The 25,032-nt window shown below is 47.3% G+C and overlaps 1 protein-coding gene across 1 annotated transcript; it reads left to right on the forward strand.

Moving 5' to 3' along the window:
* LOC114581430 (serine protease 27-like) lies at positions 1 to 23,884 on the forward strand. Its single transcript, XM_077917167.1, has 7 exons — positions 1 to 202; positions 7,488 to 7,514; positions 9,027 to 9,053; positions 9,234 to 9,396; positions 17,828 to 18,099; positions 19,351 to 19,520; positions 21,475 to 23,884. Exons 1-7 carry the CDS (start codon positions 151 to 153, stop codon positions 21,757 to 21,759), a joined length of 996 nt encoding a protein of 331 aa, XP_077773293.1. The 5' UTR covers positions 1 to 150; the 3' UTR covers positions 21,760 to 23,884.
* Positions 23,885 to 25,032: the final 1,148 nt, after the last annotated feature.

The raw sequence follows: 25,032 nt of genomic DNA on the forward strand, positions 1-25,032 counted from the left end.
GTTGGGTCACATTCTCCCAGGAGGCTGCCAGGAAGTGCCTGCCTGTTTCGTTGCACACCTAAGTTCTCGCAGAAGCAGAAGCAAACCTGGAGGGCTGTAGCTTTGAGGTTGCCCTGCTCCCCTGGAGGTGAGGCAGGGCCCTTCTGCACTATGAGAATCTTCCTCTCCTTTTTCTGCCTCTCTATGCCACCCCTGATACAGGGTAAGTCATTGTGTGTGTGTGTGTGTGTGTGTGTGTGTGTATGTGTGTGCACGCGTGTGTGTGTGTGCATGTATCTAAGATTCTCTTTCTCTGGATAAAACTAAAGTGGGTGGTAGTTTCCAGTGGGGTATCTGGGCTGTTTGGGAAGAGACAGAGGTGATAACAGGGAAGTTACTACACCAGAGTTTTGCTTTAGAATATAAGAAAGCAGGTGACACTAGGACTTCATTGGTTAGAAAGTAGATTATCTTCCTCCCCCACATCTGCTTTGAAGACAAGTGATTATATAGGACTGTGTTTTACAGTCTGTGGAATCATGTCCCTGTGCAAATGATGTTCCATGCTAGATACTGTGCCCTTGCTGACTCCGCTAACCAGCCCCTTGTCATTCCTCCAGATTCACCCCGTAGAGCTTCCCCTTCACACCCCATGCAGCTACTAAGTTTGCTCTTCACTTTCCCAACCTCATTTCCCAAGCCACTTCTCCCTTCTATTCTACAGCCCCACTTTGCACCCCGTTTTCACCTTCACCCCGTGTCTTCCTCTTTCTTTTGTGCAACCCCACTTGCCCACAATCCACTTGCAGGGTAATCTCCTGCATCTTCTACCTCTCTTGCATTGCAAATACTGAACACCCTTTTCATTTTTTGTCCAACTATGAAGCCACCACCAGCTCCTATTCTTTAGACCCTTTCATGCCTCGGCATTCTGTTTCAACTCCATTTCCATGCCTCCTTCTCTCTCCTTTTTTGGAACCCTCTATGTGCTTTCCATTTTCTCTTCTGTTCTTCCTACTTTTCTCAGCACTCCCTTGTACACAGATCAACCCCATTTCCATGCCTCCTCATCTTCCCCATTCTGCAGCCGCTTTTATGCCAACACTTTATGCAGATATACAGTATGTTACAGTGATACCATGGGTTAAGAACTTAATTAGTTCCGGAGGTCCATTCTTAACCTGAAGCACCACTTTAGCTAATGGGGCCTCCTGCTGCTGCTGTGCCACCGGAGCACGATTTCTGTTCTCATCCTGAAGCAAAGTTCTTAACCCAAGGTACTATTTCTGGGTTAGCAAAGTCTGTAACCTGAAGCATCTGTAACCCGAGGTACCACTGTACTGTAGATTCTTAACAGCAAGTACGTTGGCTTATTCTGCTAGAGAAGGCTAAACTCTGTTGATCAATGTTGCGTATATGTATCTGTATATTGCTACAAAAGTTGGGCGCCACCGCCAATTTCTATTCAGCTGTGCCAAGATTCTAGGAGGGTTCCAGACGCTCACCCAGGATCTGTGTTCCTTTGAGAATAAAGACGTAGCAGAGACTGTCCTAGCTTTAGGAAATATTATTCACATATTTACACCTGTGTTTGTTTGGAGGGAGTTCAGATCTTACAGGATGGTCATCTCAAGAGTGGCTTGTTCCCTGCATCTCCCCCAGCCTCCCTTCAGCCATCCTGCCAAAGATGGATCTCTGTCTTTGTTTCCCCCTTCTCGTTCTCAGCACACCTTGCTAAATGCACTCTTTTCCTGTCACATCACATGCACACCCTGTCACATTGCCAACCTCTGTCTGCTCAGGCCCAATGATTCCTCTTAGATGGGCCATCAACCCCTTTTGTCATGTTAACACCTCTTTCCCTGGGGGGCGTTGGCTTGGAAAGGAAGCTTAACCTGTATTTTTCCACTGGCCTGGAATCTTAATATTAACAAGGTTCTGACATTCATTAATTTCTTGGGTTTAGGGGTCCCTCCCCTCCAATTCACAACATCATATCTATCTATCTATCATCTATCTATCTATCTATCTATCTATCTATCTATCTATCTACCTACCTACCTACCTACCTACCTACCTACCTATCTATGGGTGTCCACTTTGACTTCACCCCCAAAGGCTCATTCCTCCATTGTCTCCTGAGACAGACAGATGCCAACAATTTTTTCTCGTTAATAAAATATGTCTTCGAAATTACTACACTGAATCTGGAACGGCATGTTGAAGACAACACATGGTATCAGGAGTGAAATACATTGTGTGAAACTTTTGAGGGCTATTCATCCTTTATTCTGTCACCTGAAGCAGCTGAGGAATGGCCAGTTTTTGTTCCTCGTCTTTTCCTTCTCACTGTACTCAGACAATGGCAGAAGTGTGAGGGGGTGGTGGGGGTGGAGACCATCTGAGATGAAAATTGTGGTTTTAAACAATGGCAGAGGTTTGACTAAAGCAAGGATGGAGTAAGACAGAGGGTTTTTATTAAAAAAAGCAACAACCCCAAATCCCAGTTTTAACAAAGAGAAGTAGCAGAGATGTGTACTGTGTAAAGAGATGTGGTGATGTCATGGAAGGGATGGTCAGTTCCTGAGGAGTGGGAGGAGATCAAGGGTTTGGAACTAGATGGCACAGAGGAGGGTCCAAGCAGGTGGTGGTGAAATTGGGGTCCCAAGAAATATCTGAGCCAGAGGCTGGGACTAGGATGAAGAGAGCCAGGAGCTGGATCTTGGGGAGGGTCCAAGCAGGTTGACAGAGAGGATTCTGCCCCTGTGTCACTGAGCACATCTAGTCAGGCATCTCCTAAACTTGAGCTATTTGCCACACTGAGGGTTGTGTCCACCCCACTCTTCAATTGGAAGAGACAGAAGGTGTGCTGCTTCTTGGATCAGCATCTCAGCTTCTGCTCAGCCATGTAATATGCCTGCTGTGCCTTTTAACTATTGCCCTGCCTCATTAAAGATTTTGGGAGAAACAGAAGCCTAAGTTTGAATTCTTCAGTGTTGGCCAGGACAACAACATAGAAGCTAACACCACAGAGCTGTTGCCAACTCTTTCTTCTGTTTTAAACTGCCACTCTCTCTGCCTCAGTGTCACCCCTGCTCACTCTATTCAAAACTCTGCCATTGTTTGAAACTACCAATTCCCCACTCTGTTTCCTCCATCCCTGCTTTATTCAAGCCTCTGGTGTTGTTTAAAACTGCCATTTCCCCATGTCCTTCCACTCCTGCTTTACTCTAACTTTTGCTGCTGTTTTAAACCACTGCTTCTGCACCCTCAGTGTTGTTCCCTTCTTGCTCCCATGTCATGGCCCCTGCCTTCTCCTTTGCTCCCCTCCCACACCCTGACGTCAAGCTATTCAGGTTTCTGATGAGGCACTACAAATCCTGCAATGGTGGCTGCACGATTTTATGTATACAGGAAGATAATTGGGTGGGATGACTGCTGACCTTCTTGGGAGGCAGTAGGGCCTAGTGATTTGGGCAGATGAGTTGGGAAATTGGGGGCTCCCCAGTACCATCTCCAGTGGTGGAATGGGAGTGGGAGGCTGTATGGATCTTTGACGTAATTGAATGTGTTTCCTTCTCCAGACTTCATACAGTTATTATGTGATAGAGATTAAAGGTAAAGGTAAAGGTAAAGGTAAAGGGACCCCTGACCATTAGGTCCAGTTGTGACTGACTCTGGGGTTGTGGCACTCATCTCCCTTTATTGGCTGAGGGAGCTGGCGTACTGCTTCCGGGTCATGTGGCCAGCATGACTAAGCCGCTTCTGGCAAACCAGAGCAGCGCATGGAAACGCCGTTTACCTTCCCGCCGGAGTGGTACCAATTTATCTACTTGCACTTTGATGTGCTTTTGAACTGCTAGGTTGGCAGGAGCAGGGACTGAGCAATAGGAGCTCACCCCGTCGCAGGGATTCAAACCACTGACCTTCTGATCAGCAAGTCCTAGGCTCTGTGGTTTAACCCACAGCGCCACCCGCATCCGTGATAGAGATTACATAGGGCTAAAAGAGGTGGCATTTCAGCACTATTACAGGGCACACTCCTGCACAGGCTTCTCAGTTGTGTGTGAGTGACTGTGGGTCACGTCCCCCAGTTACCTGGAACCTTGTCTGTGTGAAGTTAACATTTCTGGAATGCATACAGATGTGTGCTTGTGTATGTGGGAAAATATGGAATTAGGGGAGAGGATCAGGATTCCTGGGTTCATTCCCTAGCTTTGCAAGGGGAATGCTGTCAAGGAGTCAGCACTCCTGGCCTGGGGGTGGGCAACCAGAACTTTCTGGAAGCAGACTAGAGTGCAGTTTGCATAAGAGCAGGTGAGTATGGCTGCCAATTGAGCATTTTCTGGCTGGCTTGTCAGGCGTCTGGGCTGGCTGCCAGACTGCAAATGGGAAGCTCTAAGAAGAGAAAAGCTTTCTTGTTTAGTTTGCTTCCAGTTCTGGCTTCTTCCCCTGCTTGTTATTTCGTTAATTCAAAAACAATTTTCAACATGCATGCATTGTGCATGCAGGTACGCTGCGCAGAAGAAAGTTCACCTGGAAATTTTTTGGAAGTGTGTGTGCACTAGGAAGGCGCCATGTGCATGAAAAGGTGGCACCCAATATGTGGAGATGTTGTCTTCCACTTTTCCAGTGTCCCACCACTATTTGAAGATTGCTCTTTCCTAGTGAACCATATGGGCAGACCCTCCCCACCCCCAATTGTGTCCCTGGGCACAATTTGTATGTCATGACATTGCATCATTTTTAGTGACATTCTGTTCCAGGAACATGGACAGGCTCCAAAGAGCAGCCAAGTTCCTGCTTGAAGAGGAGGAAAGCCTTTTGTTTACATATATATATATATTTAAAAAAAGGGGGGGGGTAGAAAATCCCATATATATATATTTAATTGTATTTTCAGTTTTACAAACAGTAACAAAAAAGAAATAAAATAAAACACAATACAAACAATGTATCCCCTTTGACTTCCCTCCCTCCTTTTGTGGATCATTATGTTATTTTCCTTCTGCATCTTCTCAATAATTCCAATTATTATAAACCCTTAATCAATCCATAATTCCATTTTTTACTACAAGATTTCTGTCAATCCAACTAATGTGTGTTTACAATAATTTTTCAAATATGTTATATACTTTATCATTTACTTATTATAATTTGATTCTTCCTGCTTCCTGATTCTTCCTGTAAGTTTTGCCATTTCAGCATAGTTCATTAGTTTTTTATCTGCCACTCTTCCTTGCTTGGGACTGTATCTTCTTTCAATCTATGAGCTAGCAAAGTCCGGGTGGCTGTGGTCGCAGACATAAACACTTTCCTCTGGTATTCTTGGTTTCCTTGGAAGGTTAGTGAGTCAGGAACTAACCAGACTCGCTTTTTTTAATGACAAAGCAGTTGCATGCTGTTTGATTGGGGAACCAGCACAGAGGGAGGGGATGTTTAACTCTTTCCTAATGGGTCATCATCATGATCTAAATGGCTCCCACCAATACCAAATGGATCCCTAGAAGGACAGACAAATACAGCAGCCTTTTCCCAGGGGCAACTGAGTAACAATGTGTATGCTAAGTGCCCCTCTCCCAGTGCCACTACTTCAGTCATATCAGAAGTCCCATGTAGCCTCTGTGAAGTACAAACCACTTTCTGGAGTACCTGGTCATTGCACTCTTGCATCACATCTAGTTTGGTCTTTTGATCAAAAGTGTGGGATCTGTGACTGCAGTACATGGGTGGTATGTTTGCAATTCTTCCATACTGTTTGTCACATGCGCTAAGCTCACCAACCTTTTGCAGAAAAACAACAACTGCCTGAGGAGTTTACTCTGTTCGGGTCATTTACTCAGTTAATCCTCTTTAACAGACTGAGTTTGCAGTGAGATCCTACTGTAAAAGTTTTTTTTTTTTTTTTTTTGCTTCCATGCATTTAGGTATTTAGAGAAAGAATACAAATTACCGTATTTTTCGCTCTATAGGACACACTTTTCCCCTCCAAAAATTAAGGGGAAATGTGTGTGCGTCCTATAGAGCGAAAAATACGGTCATAAATGCCAGTCCCCCCATTGCCCTGTCTCCTCCACCTTGCAAAATCTGCTTGCCAACAGGTGTCCTGTCGAAACTGCACTTTGTAGTCAATGTGACTCCCTGACTGCCTGGTTAGTGTGTAAAAGCTCAATCAATTCTTACAAACAGTTGAGGGGATGGATCTGTGTCTGAACTCTACCACTCCAGACTGTAGGTGAGAGTTCATATGGTTCAATGCCCACTTGCTTTGTGGGAAATAAATGAATGTCTCTTCACACAGAAAGGGCAATGGTGGTAGCCTAACCTTAACCATGAAACACTAAGGCTGCGTACACACAATACCTTTAAAGCACATTTGAAACACATCGTTTGCTGGCCAGCCTTCAGCTCCACAGCAGCACGAGGTGGAAAATGGAGAGAAAGCCCTGGAATAAGGAAACTGCAATTAAATAACAATTTCAATAGGAGCCTGGCAAACCTTTTTTTTTATTATTTATTTCCATTTGGAAAGAATGCTCTCACTGTTTGTGGGGACTAGGCCTAAGATAAGAAAACCACAATTGCTCTGTATCAGAATCTCACAAGAGCCTATGTGGGGCAGATGTTAAGTACACAACAAGCATTCATATCTGAAGCGAGTTCTGTTGGAATTATGTGTTTTAAGAAGCTGTGCCCATAAAAAGGTGTGGCTTGGAATGCTCAAATGACTACCAGGCTCCCCCTGGGCTCCAAGAAATGGCAGGGTGGGGAAAAGAAAACAATCAGTGGATTACAAAATGGTTATCATTTTGCAGCTTTCCCCCTGCCACACTGCCACAGACAGTCCCAAGAGTCTCAAGACATACCTCACCAAAGAGAAAGATTTCACCCTCAATCAAAGAGCTCAATCACTTCTCTGTTGTTTTTGGAAGGGTGGGCAACAATATTACAACGGGGTGTGTGTGTATCAATATTGTAACAATATAATATGGGAGTAAATATGGTAACAGAGATCACGAGTTGTTGGCATCCATTTGTCCCAGGAGACAAATGGTGCCACTTTGGGGGTGAAGTCAATCTGCTGGGAGGTTACAGTCCCTGCTGTGGCTGTAGAGACCAATGCGGGAGAGACATGTTTTGTTGTAGCTGGGGCAGATGAAGGTGTCTGGTTTGCTGCTGCAGATGCACCATGGCGTTTCTTCTCTTCAAGTACTGCAGGGTTCAACTCCATTCCAATGCGTTTCAGATGACTAGCCACCTGAGGCAGCGCTGCCTTATGGTAGGGACCACCACAGATGCCCCCATGAACCTGGTGCCCCAAGTTGTCACCTGGGTTGTCTTGGCCCTGACTCACCATTGTTCCTTCAAGGACACCTTCTGTTTACCTTTTTCTTTTTTCAATGTTATGATTTTATTTGGTTTCCTCTTCCTGGTTCTTGTTTATACCTAAACAATCTGGTTCCCAAGCTTTGCCTCTGATGATGTCATTTAATCATTTTTTCACTCAGGTGTCCTGAAACATGAAACTCAAAGCGGTGAGTATCTCTTTCATCTGGACCATGTGCAAAATGTACCGAACCGCGCAATAGACATGCTAAGCAATGCGTGTGCTCCGGCAGTAATCCTATAATCTACAAGGAAATGTTCTCCCCCCTCCCCTGCAGAATTGTTAACATTGCTGTTGTCGTAATGGCAGGGGTTAAGGCAAAGGCTGGGTACACACCATAAGCTATCTTCCATCAAAATTGTTGCAGTGGGTATATGATTTATCAAATTCTTTGTTGGGGATTTTGTGGAACACAGTCTTGTTTTTCTTTGATAATTGAGAAAGATTAGGAAAAATTATCACATTCCAAAGAAAAATTGGGTAAAAAAATATTGCTTCTTTTGAACATTTCTCACCACTTTTCATTTTGGGGGGCCCATATGACCTTTTGCTTGCTGCCCAGTATCAGCCTTGCTGATTCAGGAAATTATTATTTAATTTGCGTTTCTCAGCTGTGCGTCAGTAATCTATATTTTTGAATTTTAATGCTAGCACTTTATGAAGTTTCATGGTATTAACTTCATTTATCTTATTTTCTGTAGTGCTCAATTAAGTTGTATTAATTAAATAAAATTGATTTTCTGTATGCTTGAAGATTCATAATTCAACACTAGATTTTCTGTGTGCTTATATGAAGGGGTCTAACTTCCCCTTCAATGTGGTAGTTGCTACAAAGGGAACCATTTCTGCCACATAGAAATCACACTTAGATTTGTCCTCTGAACGGAGCAAACTTCTCACAATAGAACAAACATGTACTGCTGGAGATGTAAATGAATGAAAGCAGATTTCATATGCATTTTCTGGAATTGTAGCAAAGTACTGTAAAAAGATTCTGGTCTATGACATTTGACACAATACTGGAAATGGCAGGATATGCTTTATCCCCAAATTCTAAAACAAGCCTTTGAGGATATTGATCATCAGTTAATACAAACTCTACTGACCATATCAAAACTATGTATTGCCAAACTTGCAAATGTACTGTCACCCCAACTGTTACAGAATGGCTGAAGAATACTTGGGAAATAACACTGCCAATAAAGCAAATATATAATAGAAGAACACTTTATAATAATTATCAAAACAACTTCATTGAAACACAGTCTACACTTATAGAATTCTGGAATGACAAATTAGCACACGATATATCTCCTTATAACTCATTTACATTAATCTTATTTTCTATCTGTTTATTTCTCACTCTTCCTAATGCAACTTTGCTACTCATATTTTCTCTTCTTTATATTCTTGCGCAGTTATACTAGAATTAATTAAAAAGATTAGCAAGAAAACAAATCTCGCTTGATTTTTCAGTGCTTGAAATCAGCATCTACATTTTTTAAATCAAATGTTGAAGCCTCCAACGTAAAATAATGAGATATGGTACTTTGTTGCTCACTATTTTGTTCATCGCTAGTTTTGCTTTAAATATTGCTTACCGGTACTATGTACTGAAGACTCAAACGTCCTGTTTCTTCTCTTCCTCTTTTATTTTTAGGAGATGTGGGAAATGGCACTCAGACAGGTAAGAGATCAGCGAAAACAGGTTCTCTCACTGAAAATCACAGGGTCATTGTAGCAGCACAGTGAAACTAGGGGGTGGGCTCTGAGGAATATGTCCTTTGCCTGGACATCTTGGGGAAGAGGTTAAAACCGATATGTTTGTCAATTTCCTGCCACCTTCTCTTTCTCTCTGTTTTGCCAGTGTGTGGTCGGGTGATGCCCCAAAACCGTATTGTGGGGGGAAAAGATGCTTCTCGTGGGGACTGGCCGTGGCAAGTCAGCCTCCAATATAATGGACAGCATGCCTGTGGAGGGACCCTCATCAGTGCTGACTGGGTGCTGACAGCAGCCCACTGCTTCCCCAAGTGAGTAACAGGGAGAATGGCCTTGGAGTGTGTAATGGGAAAAATGAGTAGGCAAAAGATCTGACCTAGCCTTTTCAAAGAACGCAGAAGCAGGACTTGTGAGAGCCTGCCTTACACACCCTTTGAAGATAGTACAGATCCGTCCCTGCGTGTTTAGTGTTCGTTTTCTTAAAAGCAAGTCACTAGCCCTCGTGGAGGAATAAGGAGAGGCAGAATTCCCCCTTTTTGTTCTCTATGAAGTAACAGATATTTAAACATATTAGGCCTCTGGAATTATGCTCTGGCTGTTTGGCAATGATCCACTGCCATGCTAGGTCCTCTCCCCACAAAGTTTGCCTTCAGCAACTTTAAAAGGGCACCTGAAAAGGAGCTGTGCAAGGCAGAACTTCGTGGTGAGAAAGGCCTGCTCACAAGTACAGATGTAAAAAGAAAATGTTTTCCATTCTGCCCTTTATTTGTAACCTACAGCACTGTTTGTTATACTGCAGTTTGTCTTTACTCAAAACTATGCTATCAGTCCCTCTGCCCATTGTGGCAAAATTATTTAATTTACATAATTAATTACATAAATTATGTAATTTCTGTTGGAATTATCTGATATCCCTATTCACAAGTCTTCAATCCTGTCATTCTCTGTTCTCTCCCTTGAGAAAACCCAGGAGCTTCAAGAGAAAGCCTACCTGATATGTCAGGTCAGCTGAGCTTCTACCCCATTCCCCTCCCAACCCAAAACACATAATCCCCCCTGTCAGGGGTTCAGGAGCAGAGGGACAGGAGAGGGAGGAAGTAGAGACCGAGGGAGAGGAATCTGAGGGAGAAGTCAGCGAGGGTAGCCATCCGAGGTCTCTAAGTCTCTCCAGTGAATCAGAGGATTCACAGAAAGGGGCCCCAGTGGTCAGAGCCAGGGGGTTGCCAGAGGGAACACCCCAGGAAGGAGGGGCCAGAGGGGACTCAGAGAGCAGCAGCTGGAAATCGGGACCAACTTTCCCACCGGAGAGCAGTAAGGGGGAGGAGTCCCAAACATCGGCAGCAGGCAGCCTTCCGTCAGCGGAAGGACATGAGTCAGGGTTAGCCACGCCTGCATCAGAGAGCGAGGTAACGGTCAAAAGGAAGGTCAGGGGCAGCGCGCGCGCGCCAAGTTCAAATGTACAGGAGGGGGGCGCAATGGGCAGTCCGGAGAGAGAGCCGGGTCCCAAAGCCCGCCGGAGAGAAGGGGAGGAGTCCGAAGGGTCCGCTTCCGAGGCATCCCGGAAAGAAGGCACCCAGGGGGGTAGTAGGACCCAGAGGAGGAAGGAGAAACGTAGAAGGTGGAGTAAGGCTAGAGTCTTAAGCTGGTGTACAGGGGGCGGAGACTCAGACGAGGCTTCGCTGGTCTAGGGTTTAGACGTAGAGACGCACGCTAGTGTTTGGAAATGGAAACTAAATGCCAATAAAGACTTCTGTACAGTTCTAATGGCTAGCGTTGGTCTTCTGTGAGCTGAGACCGGGAGGCAGTCTCTGACAGTAAGCCTCGTCTCACGTTACCATCGGTTTTCTTCGCCTCAAGCATCGCTAAGGAAGCGAGGCAGGGAGGGTGGAAGACTGGTGCCTTGCGAGCTCACAAGAGTCAGGCAAGATGACTACAGAACAGAAAATAGCTTCCCTGCAAGAAGCGGTGACGCTACTCAACGCTGAAATAATCGCATCCAGGAAGAGAGAGGAAGAAGCGGCAGCTGCATGCAGAGATCTTCAAGCCAGGTTGGAAGGGCTTGTAAAGCAGGGGATCCCAGCACCCAGGTCCGAGGGGATCGGTTTGGGGAAGAGAGGAGGCAGCATTGTATCTCATTTTGATGGGAATTTGCAGCAGTACCCCAATTTCCGAGCAGATGTGCTGTTTGCGCTGCAGCTGCTGGAAAGAGACTTTAGAGATGAGCGGGAAAAAGTGGGGTTTATTTTGTCTCATTTGCATGGGGACGCGAAATCATGGCTGCGCAACCTATGGAGAGATAAGGATCCGGCGCTCCAAAGCGCAGATGCGTTCATTAAGGCGATGGACTCCTGTTTCTTATCCAAAATAGACCTGGACATTGCCCGGAGGGACATATTTGGGCTAAGACAAGGGAAAGCCAGCGTAAGGCAGTATCATTCCCGGTTTTTTGCATTGGTCAACGCGCTGAATTGGGATAAGGATTCTCCGCCGGTTAGAGACCTTTTTTGGGAGGGTCTGAATGCACAGATCAAGGATGAGATGGCAAGGGGTGAGAGACCCACCACCACTCAGCAAGTGGTTGAAAGAGCGTTGTCTATTGGGGTGAGGCAGGAAGAACGTCCGTGGAGCAAAGAAGAAGGGCGTTGGGGACGTTCACCAGCGAGAGTGCCCTCCCTCTTGCCCAGAGAGGCAGCGCGTGCGCAGTCCACGCCTCCACAGGGAGGGGGCGAGGAGCAGATGGAGATTGGCGGTGCTAGGGCTCACTCAGCTACCAGAGCCTTAACGCCGGGAGCAGTAAAATCGAAGCTGCATAGAAGGAACAGGAAGTGCTATATATGTGAGAGTGCAGAGCACATGGCGAAAGAGTGTCCCCAGAGGAGTTTCAAGCACACTGCAGCTTCAGTGACAGTATTGGAAACAACTCAGCAGAGAGCACCACAGCAGGGAAACGACCAGGTCTGGCTGGAAGAGGAGGCACTGGGGCCCAGCCAGACGAGTCAGTGAGGAAGTCCCCAGAGATTTTGCAGCCCACAGACCCCCTCCCGCCCAAGCCAGTGGTGCAGCTAACCGCATCGCTTCAGCTGCCCAATGGACTCACCTTAGAAGTGCCTATTACAATTGACTCTGGCAGTAACGCAGACTTTATAGGATTGGAGTTCATTCAACAACACAACGTAGCATTACTGCCAGCCACACTGCCCCTGAAGGTTGTCACGGTGGATGGCAGGGAACTGCTAGGGGGGCAGGTGGTGCAGCAGACGCCGCCTATGGTGATGCAAATTGGGAATCACCGGGAAGTCATCAGTTTCAATGTCACCCAGCTGTCCGACACGCCTATAGTATTAGGCATGAGTTGGCTGCACAGGCACAGCCCAGCATTGGCGTGGTACCAGCGCCACCTGACTTTTGGCTCCTCCTACTGTGCACAACACTGCATTATACCCAGCCCGGAAGGGGAAGAGGAGGACCCGCAGTTGCAGTTGGGCACGCTGCAAGCAGTACCCCACAAGTATGCGGAGTTTTTGGAGGTGTTCTGCGAGAAGGAGGCGGACAAGCTACCCCCTCACAGACCCTATGATTGCAAGATTGACCTCCTGCCGGGGGCGACGCTGCCTACTGGGAAACTGTACTCCATGTCTGAGGATGAACTGCAAGAACTCAGGGAGTTCATAGATCACAATTTGAAGCGTGGGTTCATCCGGGAGTCGAAAGCAGTGGGGGGCAGTCCCGTATTCTTTGTGAAGAAGCGGGATACGCCCCAAAAAAGACTGGTGGTGGACTTCAGAATCTTGAATTCGAAAACCAAGCCCTCAGCTTTCCCCATGCCCAAGATAGACGACTTGCTCGCGACGGTGCGGAAAGGACGCGTTTTCACCAAGCTGGATCTACGTGGCGCGTACAACTTGATTCGCATGCGCGACGGAGACGAGTGGAAGACGGCCATGTTCACGCCACTGGGCACCTACGAATACAGAGTTATGCCCTTCGGATTACAAAATGGCTCTCACACTTTCCAAGCCTTTATGCATCACGTGCTGGCGGGGCTCCTTTACAAGAAGTGCGTATGCTTCCTGGACGACATCCTGATTTTTTCAGAATCGCGAGAGGCGCACGAGAGGGATGTCAGGGAAGTTCTGCAGAGACTGAAGGAGCACAGGCTGTACGCCAAACTGGAGAAGTGCCAGTTCGACGTGACGGAGGTGGATTTCCTGGGCTACAAGTTGTCGGACAAGGGGCTCGCCATGGACAGCGCCAAGGTTCGCGCAGTTTTGGACTGGAAGAGCCCACGCAATCGGAAGGAAGTCCAGCGGTTTGTCGGCTTTGCCAACTTTTACCGCAAGTTCATCAAGGGATTTGCCATGCAGACAGCGGCCATCACCGACACGCTCAGCTCCAAGAAGAAGAAATTCATCTGGACGGAGCAAGCGGAGCAGTCCTTTCAGAAACTCAAGCGTCTCTTCGCGTCTGAAGAGCAGCTGCTGCATGTGAATCCCAGCAGACCCATGAGGGTGGAGACGGACGCCTCAGACAGAGCCGTGGGAGCTGTCCTGTTGCAACAAGACCAGCAGGGGGACTGGAGGCCGTGCGCCTTCTACTCGCGGAAGCTCAGCAAGTCGGAGCAGAATTACACTATCTGGGACAGGGAGTTGCTAGCCATACATGCAGCATTCAAGGCATGGAGGCACTTCCTCATCGGAGCCAGACATACAGTGCAGGTCCACACGGACCACAAGAATCTGGAGTACTGGCGCACGGCTAGGTTCCTCAACCAGAGACACATTAGATGGGCAGAGTTCTTCGCGGACTTCGACTTCAAGATAGAGTACATCCCAGGCGACAACAACGTGATGGCGGATGCATTGTCCAGAAAGCCGCAATACCTGGAGGAGGCGGCACCGTCGGCGGCCAAGCACATTTTCGCACCGGAAGCGTGGGCATGCGCGTCGGCAACCGTGGACCTGGACGCCGTACGTCGCGCGCTGCGGGAAGACCCCTTCGCACGGGCCAAGATGGAGGAGGTGCACAGGGGCACAGCGAGGGCCGACGAGTTCCAGATCCGCGATGGGTTGCTCCTCCACAAGGGAGCACTCTACGTGCCGGGAGACGACCTCCGCGCAAGGGTCCTGCAGCAGCTACACGACGCTCCCACCGCAGGGCACTTTGGCAAAGAAAAGACTGTCGAACTCGTAGCCAGAGACTTTTGGTGGCCCAAGATGCGGGGGGAAGTAGCGGATTACGTCTCGAGATGTGACACCTGCCAAAGGGCCAAGTCAGTTCACAGACCGCCGGCGGGATTGCTGGAACCGCTGCAGACACCGTCTGAACCGTGGGAGAGGGTGGCCCTGGACTTCGTCACGGATCTGCCCAGCTCGAGGGGAAAGACAGCAGTGCTAGTGGTGGTGGACATGTTTACTAAGATGGCACACTTCATTCCGTGTGCGAAGGTAGCCACGGCAGAGCAGACCGCCAAACTGTTCATAGACCACGTGTTCAAGGTCCACGGTCTGCCACGGTCTATTCTTTCCGACCGGGGGCGACAGTTCATCTCGAACTTCTGGCAGAAGCTGATGGGCATTCTGAACGTCAAGGTCAATTTGGCGTCGGCGAGACACCCGCAGACCAACGGACAAGCGGAGAGGGTCAACGCCGTCATGCAGCAGTACCTAAGATGCTACGCCAACCAGCAGCCCACGACATGGGTGGACTACCTGCCGCTCGCCGAGTTCGCTTACAACAATACGAAGCACGTGTCGACGGGGGTGACGCCGTTCTTCGCCAACAACGGGAGGCATCCCAGAACCTTCCCGGGTTTAGAGAGAGTGGGGGAGGGGGAGCCACAGGCAGCGGAAGCCTTAGCGTCAGAGTTGCAGGAAGTCCACGAACAGCTCAGGAGGCAGCTAGAACTAGCAAAGCACGCATACAAGGTGCAGGCCGACAGACACAGAAGAGTTGGGGAAGACATACAGGTGGGTGACTGGGTCTGGTTAGCAGCGCAAGCAGTGCCGACCAGATCATTAGCTAAGAAGAAGCTAGGACATAAGCAGCTAGGACCTTACCAAGTCCAGGCGCAGGTCAATCCAGTAGCCTTCCGGTTGGCTCTTCCGGAGGGTTCCAGAATGCATCCGGTGTTCCATAGATCGGTGCTCACGCCCTACAAAGCACCTCATAGGTTTCAGGAGCCGGACACAGCACCAGACCAGAGCAGTGAAGGGCCCAGAGTGAGGGGGCCGCCTAGGAAGGGACACATCAATGAGGTCACAGAGATTTTGGACTCCAGATGGGGGGAAGAGGGAGTAGAATATTTTCTAGCCAGAGAGGGTACCCCGGCCAGTGCCAACAGCTGGGTACCGGACTATGCCTTGGAGGAACCGCTGCTCAAAGAGGAGTTTCATGCCCTCTTCCCGCACAGGCCCATGCCAGCAGAGTTTTTCGATGACTGGCTTTTCACACCCACTCTTTCAGCCAGCACATTCCTGGGGTTCGACTCGGACGAGGAACAGGCACCAGTCCCCAGCTCTCAGGTGGGTTCGCCACCGGGGTCGGCCTCAGACCACTCGTATTGGTGGGACGATCAACCAGAGGAGCAGTGGCGCAGGAAGTGGCTGAGGGGTCCTTGGATGGGACCACCCGAAGAGGGGGAGAGGGGCGAGACGGACATGGACGTGTTGGGGGACAACGTGGGGTTCGAGCATGAAGACAGAGAGATGGAAGCAGAGGAGAGCGACGTTGACGAGTACATGGGGGATGAACTGTATCCGGCAAGCACCCCCGCGACGACGGAGCACCCAGTACCCGCACCGGAAGGAGGGGAGGGGGGAAGGGGGGGCTTCGAGGGGGGGATGGATGTCAGGGGTTCAGGAGCAGAGGGACAGGAGAGGGAGGAAGTAGAGACCGAGGGAGAGGAATCTGAGGGAGAAGTCAGCGAGGGTAGCCATCCGAGGTCTCTAAGTCTCTCCAGTGAATCAGAGGATTCACAGAAAGGGGCCCCAGTGGTCAGAGCCAGGGGGTTGCCAGAGGGAACACCCCAGGAAGGAGGGGCCAGAGGGGACTCAGAGAGCAGCAGCTGGAAATCGGGACCAACTTTCCCACCGGAGAGCAGTAAGGGGGAGGAGTCCCAAACATCGGCAGCAGGCAGCCTTCCGTCAGCGGAAGGACATGAGTCAGGGTTAGCCACGCCTGCATCAGAGAGCGAGGTAACGGTCAAAAGGAAGGTCAGGGGCAGCGCGCGCGCGCCAAGTTCAAATGTACAGGAGGGGGGCGCAATGGGCAGTCCGGAGAGAGAGCCGGGTCCCAAAGCCCGCCGGAGAGAAGGGGAGGAGTCCGAAGGGTCCGCTTCCGAGGCATCCCGGAAAGAAGGCACCCAGGGGGGTAGTAGGACCCAGAGGAGGAAGGAGAAACGTAGAAGGTGGAGTAAGGCTAGAGTCTTAAGCTGGTGTACAGGGGGCGGAGACTCAGACGAGGCTTCGCTGGTCTAGGGTTTAGACGTAGAGACGCACGCTAGTGTTTGGAAATGGAAACTAAATGCCAATAAAGACTTCTGTACAGTTCTAATGGCTAGCGTTGGTCTTCTGTGAGCTGAGACCGGGAGGCAGTCTCTGACACCCCCCCCTCAGCTTTCTCTTGTATTTCTTGTTGCCACTGGTCCAGCAGTGCCTGCCATCATCATTAATTAAATTTCTATCCCACCCTACATTGCAAAGTGATGTGTGTATGATATTGTTCATGCACAACGTAAACCAAAGTAGCCGCCTCGGGTAAACAAACATGGTGACTAACTCTCTGTTTGTGTTACTGCTGCAAAACAGAACAGGGCTCTGGGGAGTGCCTCTGGCTCCACCACGGTGCTGCTCTTGTGTTTGTCTGCTGCTTTTGAAATGGGGAGTCTCCCCCCACATGGAGGTCCCAATGTATATTTGAATCCTATGCCCAGGTATTCACTTGTACATGCAAGTGACCAACTGTGGTCACATTCACACTAGGTTAAAAAAAGGTAAAGGACCTCTGGATGGTTAAGGCCAGTCAAAGGCGACTATGGGGTTGTGGCGCTCATCTCGCTTTCAGGCTGAGGGAGCCGGCGTTTGTCCACAGACAGCTTTCCAGGTCATGTGGCCAGCATGACTAAACCACTTCTGGCGCAACGGAACACCGTGATGGAAGCCAGAGCGCATGGAAATGCTGTTTACCTTCCCGCCCATTTATCTACTTGCACTGATGTGCTTTCGAACTGCTAGGTTGGCAGGAGCTGGGGCAGAGCAACGGGAGCTCACCCCGTCACGGGGATTCAAACCTCTGACCTTCTGATTGGCAAACCCAAGAGGCCCAGTGGTTTAGACCACAGCGCCACCCGTGTCCATAGCTGTCAACTTCCCCCCTTTTTAAAGGGAAATTCCCTTATTCCAAATAGGATTCCTCACAAGAAAAGGGAAAAGTTGACAGCTATGCCCACGTCCCCTACATTCACACTATCCATTTAAAGCACTGTGATAATACTCAAAGCATTCATAACTGATAATTTGAGTAAAGCTGGCAGAGGAACCTTTGGCTTCCAGATGTTGCTGAGCTACAACTCCCATAAGCTCCATCAAGCATGGTCAATGTCTAGGGATGATGGGGATTTTAGTTCAGAAACATCTGGAGGCCACAGTTTCCCCACGTGTGGAGAAAAATGATACAATACACCCTCTTTTTAATTCAGAAACTACCCCACCCCATGTCCTGACTCTTGTTTGCTTTTCCTAACAGGACATCAAAACTATCTCACTTCCAAGCAAACTTGGGGAACTACCAGCTCTTGAACCCAGAACCCAATGCTAAGTGGTTGAAACTCTCCCAAGTGATTGTGAACAAGCACTATGCTGGAGATGGGACCAGTGGAGATATAGCTCTGGTTCAGTTGGAACATCCCGTACGCTTCACCAAAAGCATCCTCCCAGCCTGTCTCCCAGATGCCAAGGTCCAGATCCCAAATGGCACCCTTTGTTGGGTGACAGGATGGGGAGCTCCACAATATGGAGGTGAGGTGCTGTAGCTCAGTGGCAGAGCAGCTGCTTTGATTGCAGAAAGTTCCAGTTTTAATCCCTGGCAAAGATCCTTACCTGAATCCCTGAAGACCTGCTGATGGTTAGCACGGAGCTGAACTTTAGTCTGACTCACTGTAAGGCATGTTTTCCAAACTGGGATAAAATGGTTCAGCTGCGTGGCAGTTTTGGAATGGATGTGGATTAAGGTGCTCAGTGAGGTTCATGTTTGCTTTTAACCTGTATTTGAATAGGCTTTCTCCCCCACCCCTTTGTACATAAACCACGCTGGGACCTTCTTCTGCAGGGCAGTATAGAAATGTCTAGAATAACAAACAAACAAACAAACAAACAAACAAACAAACAAACAAACAAACAAACAGGAGTACAGAGAACACATGGTTCAGAAGGCTTGGGGATTTAAGGGGACAGATAACCACTGTAACCAATATTACCACTTGACTGGAAGTATGATGTTGTGAGATATAGCTGCTTGGAATAATCCAGATTCGTGTCTCTGAGGGTGGGATATTAAAAAAATACAAAAGAAATTGTTATTGTTAATAATAACAAATAATTTGGAGTTCACATGGTGAAAAGGGCAGATAAGGAAGGGGCTTGATAGGGTCTGGATACTTAGAAGGTGCAAATTAAGGGAAACTGAGATGTGAATTACTTAATGAGGGATACCTTTAGCTGGGTGCCAATATGGTTCCCTCTAGATGTTTTGTACTACAACCCCCATCAGCCCCTGCTCTTGCAGCTAGATCCAAAACATTTGGACGGCACCAGGTTGGCAAAGACTGGGATAGAGAGAGCAGCTTAGACCAGAGTACTTAGCCATGACTGAGGTGAAAAGAAAAGGTGGAATTAGTGGCAAGACATTTGAAATTCTGTTGCTACGTGGTTAGATCAGAGATGGGCAACTTGTGGCCCTTTAGATGTTATCCTCCAGCTCTCATCTGCGGCAAGGTTAGAAGCAAGTGTCCCACATTTTCCCAGTGCATTTTCCTATCACTTTCCACATCACAACAAGTCAGATCTTTTGGGTAAGTGGATTTGTTGTGTAAGACCTCCAATCAACTATGTTGTGCGACCTGAATTTGCCAGTATATTTTTGAAACACCCACTGTTGTTTCTGAGGTGGATTTGCATCCCTTTCCTCTTGCAGTATTTAATTTATTCTGAATTGCTTGATTTCTCATTCCTCCTCTTCTTCCATCCTTGCCATCTTAATTTTGCCTCAAGCTACCCTCCGGGCTCCCAAGACCCTGCAACAGCTCCAGGTGCCCTTGATAGACACAAGATCCTGTGATGCCATGTACCACATTGGCACTGGTATCCCCCCCAGTATCCGACAGATCCAGGATGACATGATCTGCGCTGGCTATGCCAAAGGAGAGAAAGATGCATGTTTGGTAAGAAAGGAGTACCAGTAGATATGCAAATGGAAGAGCAGCAGTGAGGGCATAGGGCAAGGATGAGGAACCTGTGTCCTTCCAGATGTGGTTGGATTTCTCCTAAACCCATTCCATCTCACTTATTCCCTCTGCACCCTCCACTTACTAATAACCCTGTAACTGTGGGCCACAGCTGTGGCACAAAGCCAATCAAATAAGATATTATATTTAACAAAAACGTTTACATTTATTTATATCAAGATTAGAAAGTGAACAACCTTATCTGGTTTAAAATAGTACTATCTTTAAGTCAGTATACACTTTGTTAGCTTGTTATTGTCACTTTAAATATCAACACATTGTATCTAGCTATTAATGTTAAAGTGAGACAGCTTTAAGGATGCAGTTGCCTCCCCCCCCCCCCGCACCCCAGTTAAGTCTCACCAACAGTCATACCTTGGAAGTCGAACAGCTTAGTTCCTGAACGTTTTGGCTCCCAAACGCCGCAAACTGTTCCAGTTTGCGAACTATTTTTGGAACCTGAACATCCGCTGTGGCTTCTGCGGCTTCCAATTGGCTGCAGGAGGTTCCTGCAGCCAATCAGAAGCTGTGCTTTGGTTTTTGAACATTTTGGAAGTCAAACGGACTTCCGGAACGGATTCCATTCGACTTCCAAGGTACGAATGTAGTTGAGGACTCTGTTGGAAGCCTCTTCTCCCAACCCCTTACTGACTTATCAAAGTGTAGGTTTGTCTTGCTGTACTACTTGGAAATTTCACCTCTGGGATTCCTACTGCTCATCAGAAACCAACATTCCAGGTTGCTTCTCATTTCCCCCGTCTGACAATTCTCCCCTTGCCTCTTCAGCCTAAACCAAGCAATTCAGTCAGCCCAACAAGTATTTGGCCACCAAACTGCTCTACCTCCATCTTAGGTCTGCTTTCTTATTCCATGATCTTCATCCTCTGCTGTCTTCTTCTTCTGGCTGAACACCAAGCACCAACAACTCCAACTGTCCCTCTGCTGACCAGCACATGGCTTTATATATACTTCCTCTGGGCCCTCTAGTCCAGTCCCAGCCAATCAGAGTGTCCAGCTGAAAATTCTAAACCTGCACCCACCAATCAAAATGTGCAAGCATTCCATACTTATTTTGCATACGGAGAATTCTAACACTAGCCTTTCCTCACAGTTGTCAGTTAAGGCTGCTGTTGGCAGTTAAACTGACTTTGGCGATACCAAGACAGAAAACTTCCCACCTAAAATACATTACAATCAGTGCTTTTCTTCTAGAAAGAAGGTGCTGGTACTGTGTACCCTCAGCACACCCAGAAAAAAAAGAACTGATTACAATGTATATTACAATACAAATGTATTGTACACATTACACAATGCTCATTAAAACCTGATTCAAATAAATAGGATTTCCCTCCATACATTCTGAAGAAATATGGAGAACCAGATGTCAGCCACTAGGGGGGAAATTGCTGTTACTAACTGTCGAGATTCCAAGGAGTTTTGTCGCTGTTGCTGTCACAACTACAAAACAAAATTGTGCAAAAATTGTGTTTGTGTGTAGGGGGATATTCAGGGAAACTTTGTGCTCCTTCCTAAAATTTGCTGAAAAAAATTCCAGTAGGAATATTTAGCTTATCTTTCATTACACCTGTCTGGAAGTCCTTTAGCTTAACTCCCAAGGTAGGTTTAGCCTGGTTGTTGCTTCCTAGTGTGGAGGAGAGGGTGTACTGTCCATGCTCAGAGGCAGCCTGGAAAAGGGACTTTTTTATTCTAGTTATACCTTTAGTAGGCACAAGACATAGGTGACAGAGAGCTTACCGAGGGAGATGGTTGTGCGTGCAAATGGAACGACCTGGCCGTGGTTGGCTGGTAGCACCAGGCTCAACATAAAACAGATAAGGTCTGGAGCAAGGGGCATGTTACAAACTCTCACCAGCTGCTTTCCTTAACTTAGGGTGACTCCGGAGGTCCCTTGGTCTGTCAAGAGGATGGTGCTTGGTTTGTAGTGGGCATTGTGAGCTGGGGTGAAATGTGTGCCATCCCCAACCGCCCAGGCGTCTACACTCGTGTTGGCTTCTACGAGGACTGGATAAAGAGGCACTATGCAGGAGCTCAGTTCGGCCTTGTGAATGTCACTTATTACAGAGACTCTTCATCTGCATTGGCCTCCAGTCTTGTTCTCAAAGAGTTCCTGCTACTGCTCACTGCCTCCTGCCTCGCTGCCATCCTTCTGACATAGAGGGATATGAGTGTGTTCCAGTGTTTTCCTCACTCAGACGAAGTGTTATGGAAAACAAACAAACAAAAACCCAGGTTATTTTCACACACACACAAAAAAAGTTTCTGAAGATTACTGGTAGTTCAGTAGCTTCTGCTGTTCTATCATATACCTCGGGGATGTATCAGGAATGCAGTTCTGAGTGGATGGATTCTGGAATGTTCTGGAAAGTTCCATGTTTTGATGAAGAGAACAACAAGAAGGACAACGTTAGACTTTATGGACTTAAAGAACATTGGAGGTGTGGGGAGCAATATTTTCTGGTGAGGGAGCAGGACTTCTTCACTTGGAACACTGCCCTCTAAGCTCTCCCCCTCTCCGCTGCTTAAAATATCCCTTACATTGGAACAGGGGTTCTTGCATCCTGCCCTAAAAGGTGCTAATTTTGTGAACTGTTGACTATACATATGCACATTTGCACAGTCTATGCAGACCACAACATTTCTTACTTCATGGAGTAGAATTTGAATTCTCCTGTTGAAATCTCCTAACAGCTATGGCTGTGTGTGTGTGGGGGGGGGGGAGTCCATGCATTAAAAGGAGGAAGTTATGGGGCTGTATGAGCAGAACATCCCTCACTGCCACCTCCATGCTCCCTGATGTCTGCATCTTAATCAAACGTTTTATTCATATAGTGATACAAAGGACACACCATACATTTGAAGCAATAGGATACCACTTTTAACAGTCTACCTCTGTGAGGGGAATAGGGGTCTCCTAGGAAATCTCAGCACCGTTAACAAACTACAGGTCCCAGGATTCCTTGGGGGGGGGGGGAAGACATGACTGTTTTAAAGGGTATCATAGTGCTTCAAATGTATGGTGTGAATGCGGCCAAAATGATCCTCTCTGTGAAAAGGGACCTTGATTGGACCAGGGCCTCTCCTCACATAGAAGAGCACAATGCACATGTATCACTACACAAACAACATTCCTCCTGTTGTAGTTTGAGCACATGGATGCTGTGTGTGTGTGGTGGTGCTGTGTGGAGTATGCAGGGCTTATCAGCACAGCCTTTGAGTCCCCACCACACCTTCTTTTGACATGTGGAGGGAATCATGTGAACCCCCATAAAGTGGTCCTAATCAGGAGAGTGACTGGAAGGTAGTTTTGTACAAGGGTGTGTGGTGTGGTGAGGGACAGAGATGACAACCTCCTCATTTGATTACAGTGGTACCTAGAGTTACAAATGCTTCAGGTTACAAACTCCGCTAACCTGGAAGAGTTACCTCAAGTTGAGAACTTTGCCCCAGGATGAGAATGGAAATCGTGTGCCGGTGGCGCAGCGGCATCAAGAGACCCCATTAGCGAAAGCATGCCTCTAGTTAAGAACAGTTTCAGGTTAAGAACGGACCTCCGGAACGAATTAAGTTCATAACTAGAGGTACCACTGTAGTTTGGCCTCTCTCCCTCCTCCCCTATCCTCCCCTACGTTTTCCAGGGCAAAGCAGGTCTCAGAATCCAAAACTCGGCAGCACACCATCTTGCTACCCACTTCCTCCCTCCCTTCCGGAACTCAATGCTTTGTGGTGTGTGAAGAGTTGGGGATGGGTGAGGAAGGGTGTCATTTCAGCGTTTAGCAACTTGTGCCTAAAAGACTAGGGAGAAACACACACACCCCTACTTCCTTACATGACATATTTACAAGAAGGAATTTAAACAAGAAGGAAATTACAAAGCCTGTGCCAGAGAGCCACATTCAGACCAAAGAGGCTAGTCCCCATGGTGCATTGATACTTCTTGCCACCAGCACCATATTGTTCGGCTTTTAGCTGGGCGTTGCTGTGGTGCATTACCTCTTCTTATTTGTGGGGAACCAGAAAATAAGGAACCACTGCTGACTCCTATTTTGCTCCCACCATGGTATGTATCTTTCAAAACCTGTTACCCACTGCCACCTTATATCTGTAACATGCTGTTTACCAAACCTTTCAGTGTAATCCAGTGGCTGTGGTACTTTAGATGTGATACAAAAACCAAACAAACAACTTTATCAGTAGTAAATACAAATAACAATATGTTCTTTATTTATTATTAACTATAAAAGTAAAATAAGGCAAATACTATGCCTAAATTGGTTACTGTTTCTCTGAGACTTGTGATTTCTTTTATAAGGGTACTACTGTTACAAATGGCAGCTGCTTTCAAATACAGAAACTTACTTATGATTAATTTGTAATGCATAGTTTCTATTAAATTTATATGCCAGTTAGTCTCTCTTCTCACCACTGCCAGGCAGATAGGACTTCTGCTGGTTTCCTATGAACCAGGCATGCAGGCACTTCTCTCTCTGGTCAGCTTCAGAAACCTCTCTGCTAATCTTTGGCTTAAGCCAGTGTTTCAGCTTCTGGAGGGCAAACTCAGTCTCAGACAATGATTCTTTGTGAAGTGTTAAAACTAGCCTATTTATGTTCCAGCCCCATTGCAATTCAACCAGATTTGAGTGGCACATAATTCTCTCCCATCACCTGACTACTTTTCCCATCCAATGAGTGACCAAGGACTTCAAGCCAATCAAGGAAAACCCACTCTTTAGTGCTAAATTGGAGCAAATGTCAATCTGGAGAAAACCTGAATTCCCTGTTTGCTCTGACTAAGCACTAAAGAGCAGTTTTCCCTGGGGGTGGGGGGGAAAGAGGAAGTGTGGATAAGCCCTAAGCAACCACCAGCCAACAATGGATACTTAGCATTTTAAACTTAACCGTTCACATGACCCCCAAATGCACAATATTGTAAAAGGTGATTTCTCCACAATTGCAGAGGCATTTCTGCTTTCCCACTGAAACACATGGCAAAAGATATTTGTTGCTCATTGGGTAGTACAGATGTCTAGTGGTTGACAGCTGACTCATGGCACTTCATTGTTTCCAACCATTCTTCCCAATTTGTTGGAGTTCTGGTTGTAACTGAAAACACACCTGCCTTTTGACACCGCCTTTGTACGTTTTTAGGACACACCTTAATTCTGTGATTGTAAGTTGTTTTAAGCTATTTTTAAATATTGTGTATTAATTGTTGTAACCCGCCCTGCTGCTGCTGCAGCAACAACAACTTCCACATCCCAGCCCCCAACTCTGAAATCTACAAGTGAAAGAGGGAGTTTTTACAGTTGATTTGATTTGATCACAGGCCAAATGTATTTTTATTTCCATACTACAGAGAGTATTGTTACACTACAAATATTGGCTTGATATCATTTGAGGGGGGCTTCCCTGAAAGCTGTAGTTTGGCTCA

This window comes from Podarcis muralis, chromosome 13 (genome assembly GCF_964188315.1).
Source record: "Podarcis muralis chromosome 13, rPodMur119.hap1.1, whole genome shotgun sequence".
Lineage (NCBI taxonomy): Eukaryota > Metazoa > Chordata > Lepidosauria > Squamata > Lacertidae > Podarcis > Podarcis muralis.

Coding starts and splice junctions, on each gene's coding strand:
- LOC114581430 (XM_077917167.1), top strand. CDS start 151: ATGAGAATCTTCCTCTCCTTTTTCTGCCTCTCTATGCCACCCCTGATA. Junction 203..7,487: donor TATGCCACCCCTGATACAGG/GTAAGTCATTGT, acceptor TTTTTCACTCAG/GTGTCCTGAAACATGAAACT. Junction 7,515..9,026: donor GAAACATGAAACTCAAAGCG/GTGAGTATCTCT, acceptor TTTTATTTTTAG/GAGATGTGGGAAATGGCACT.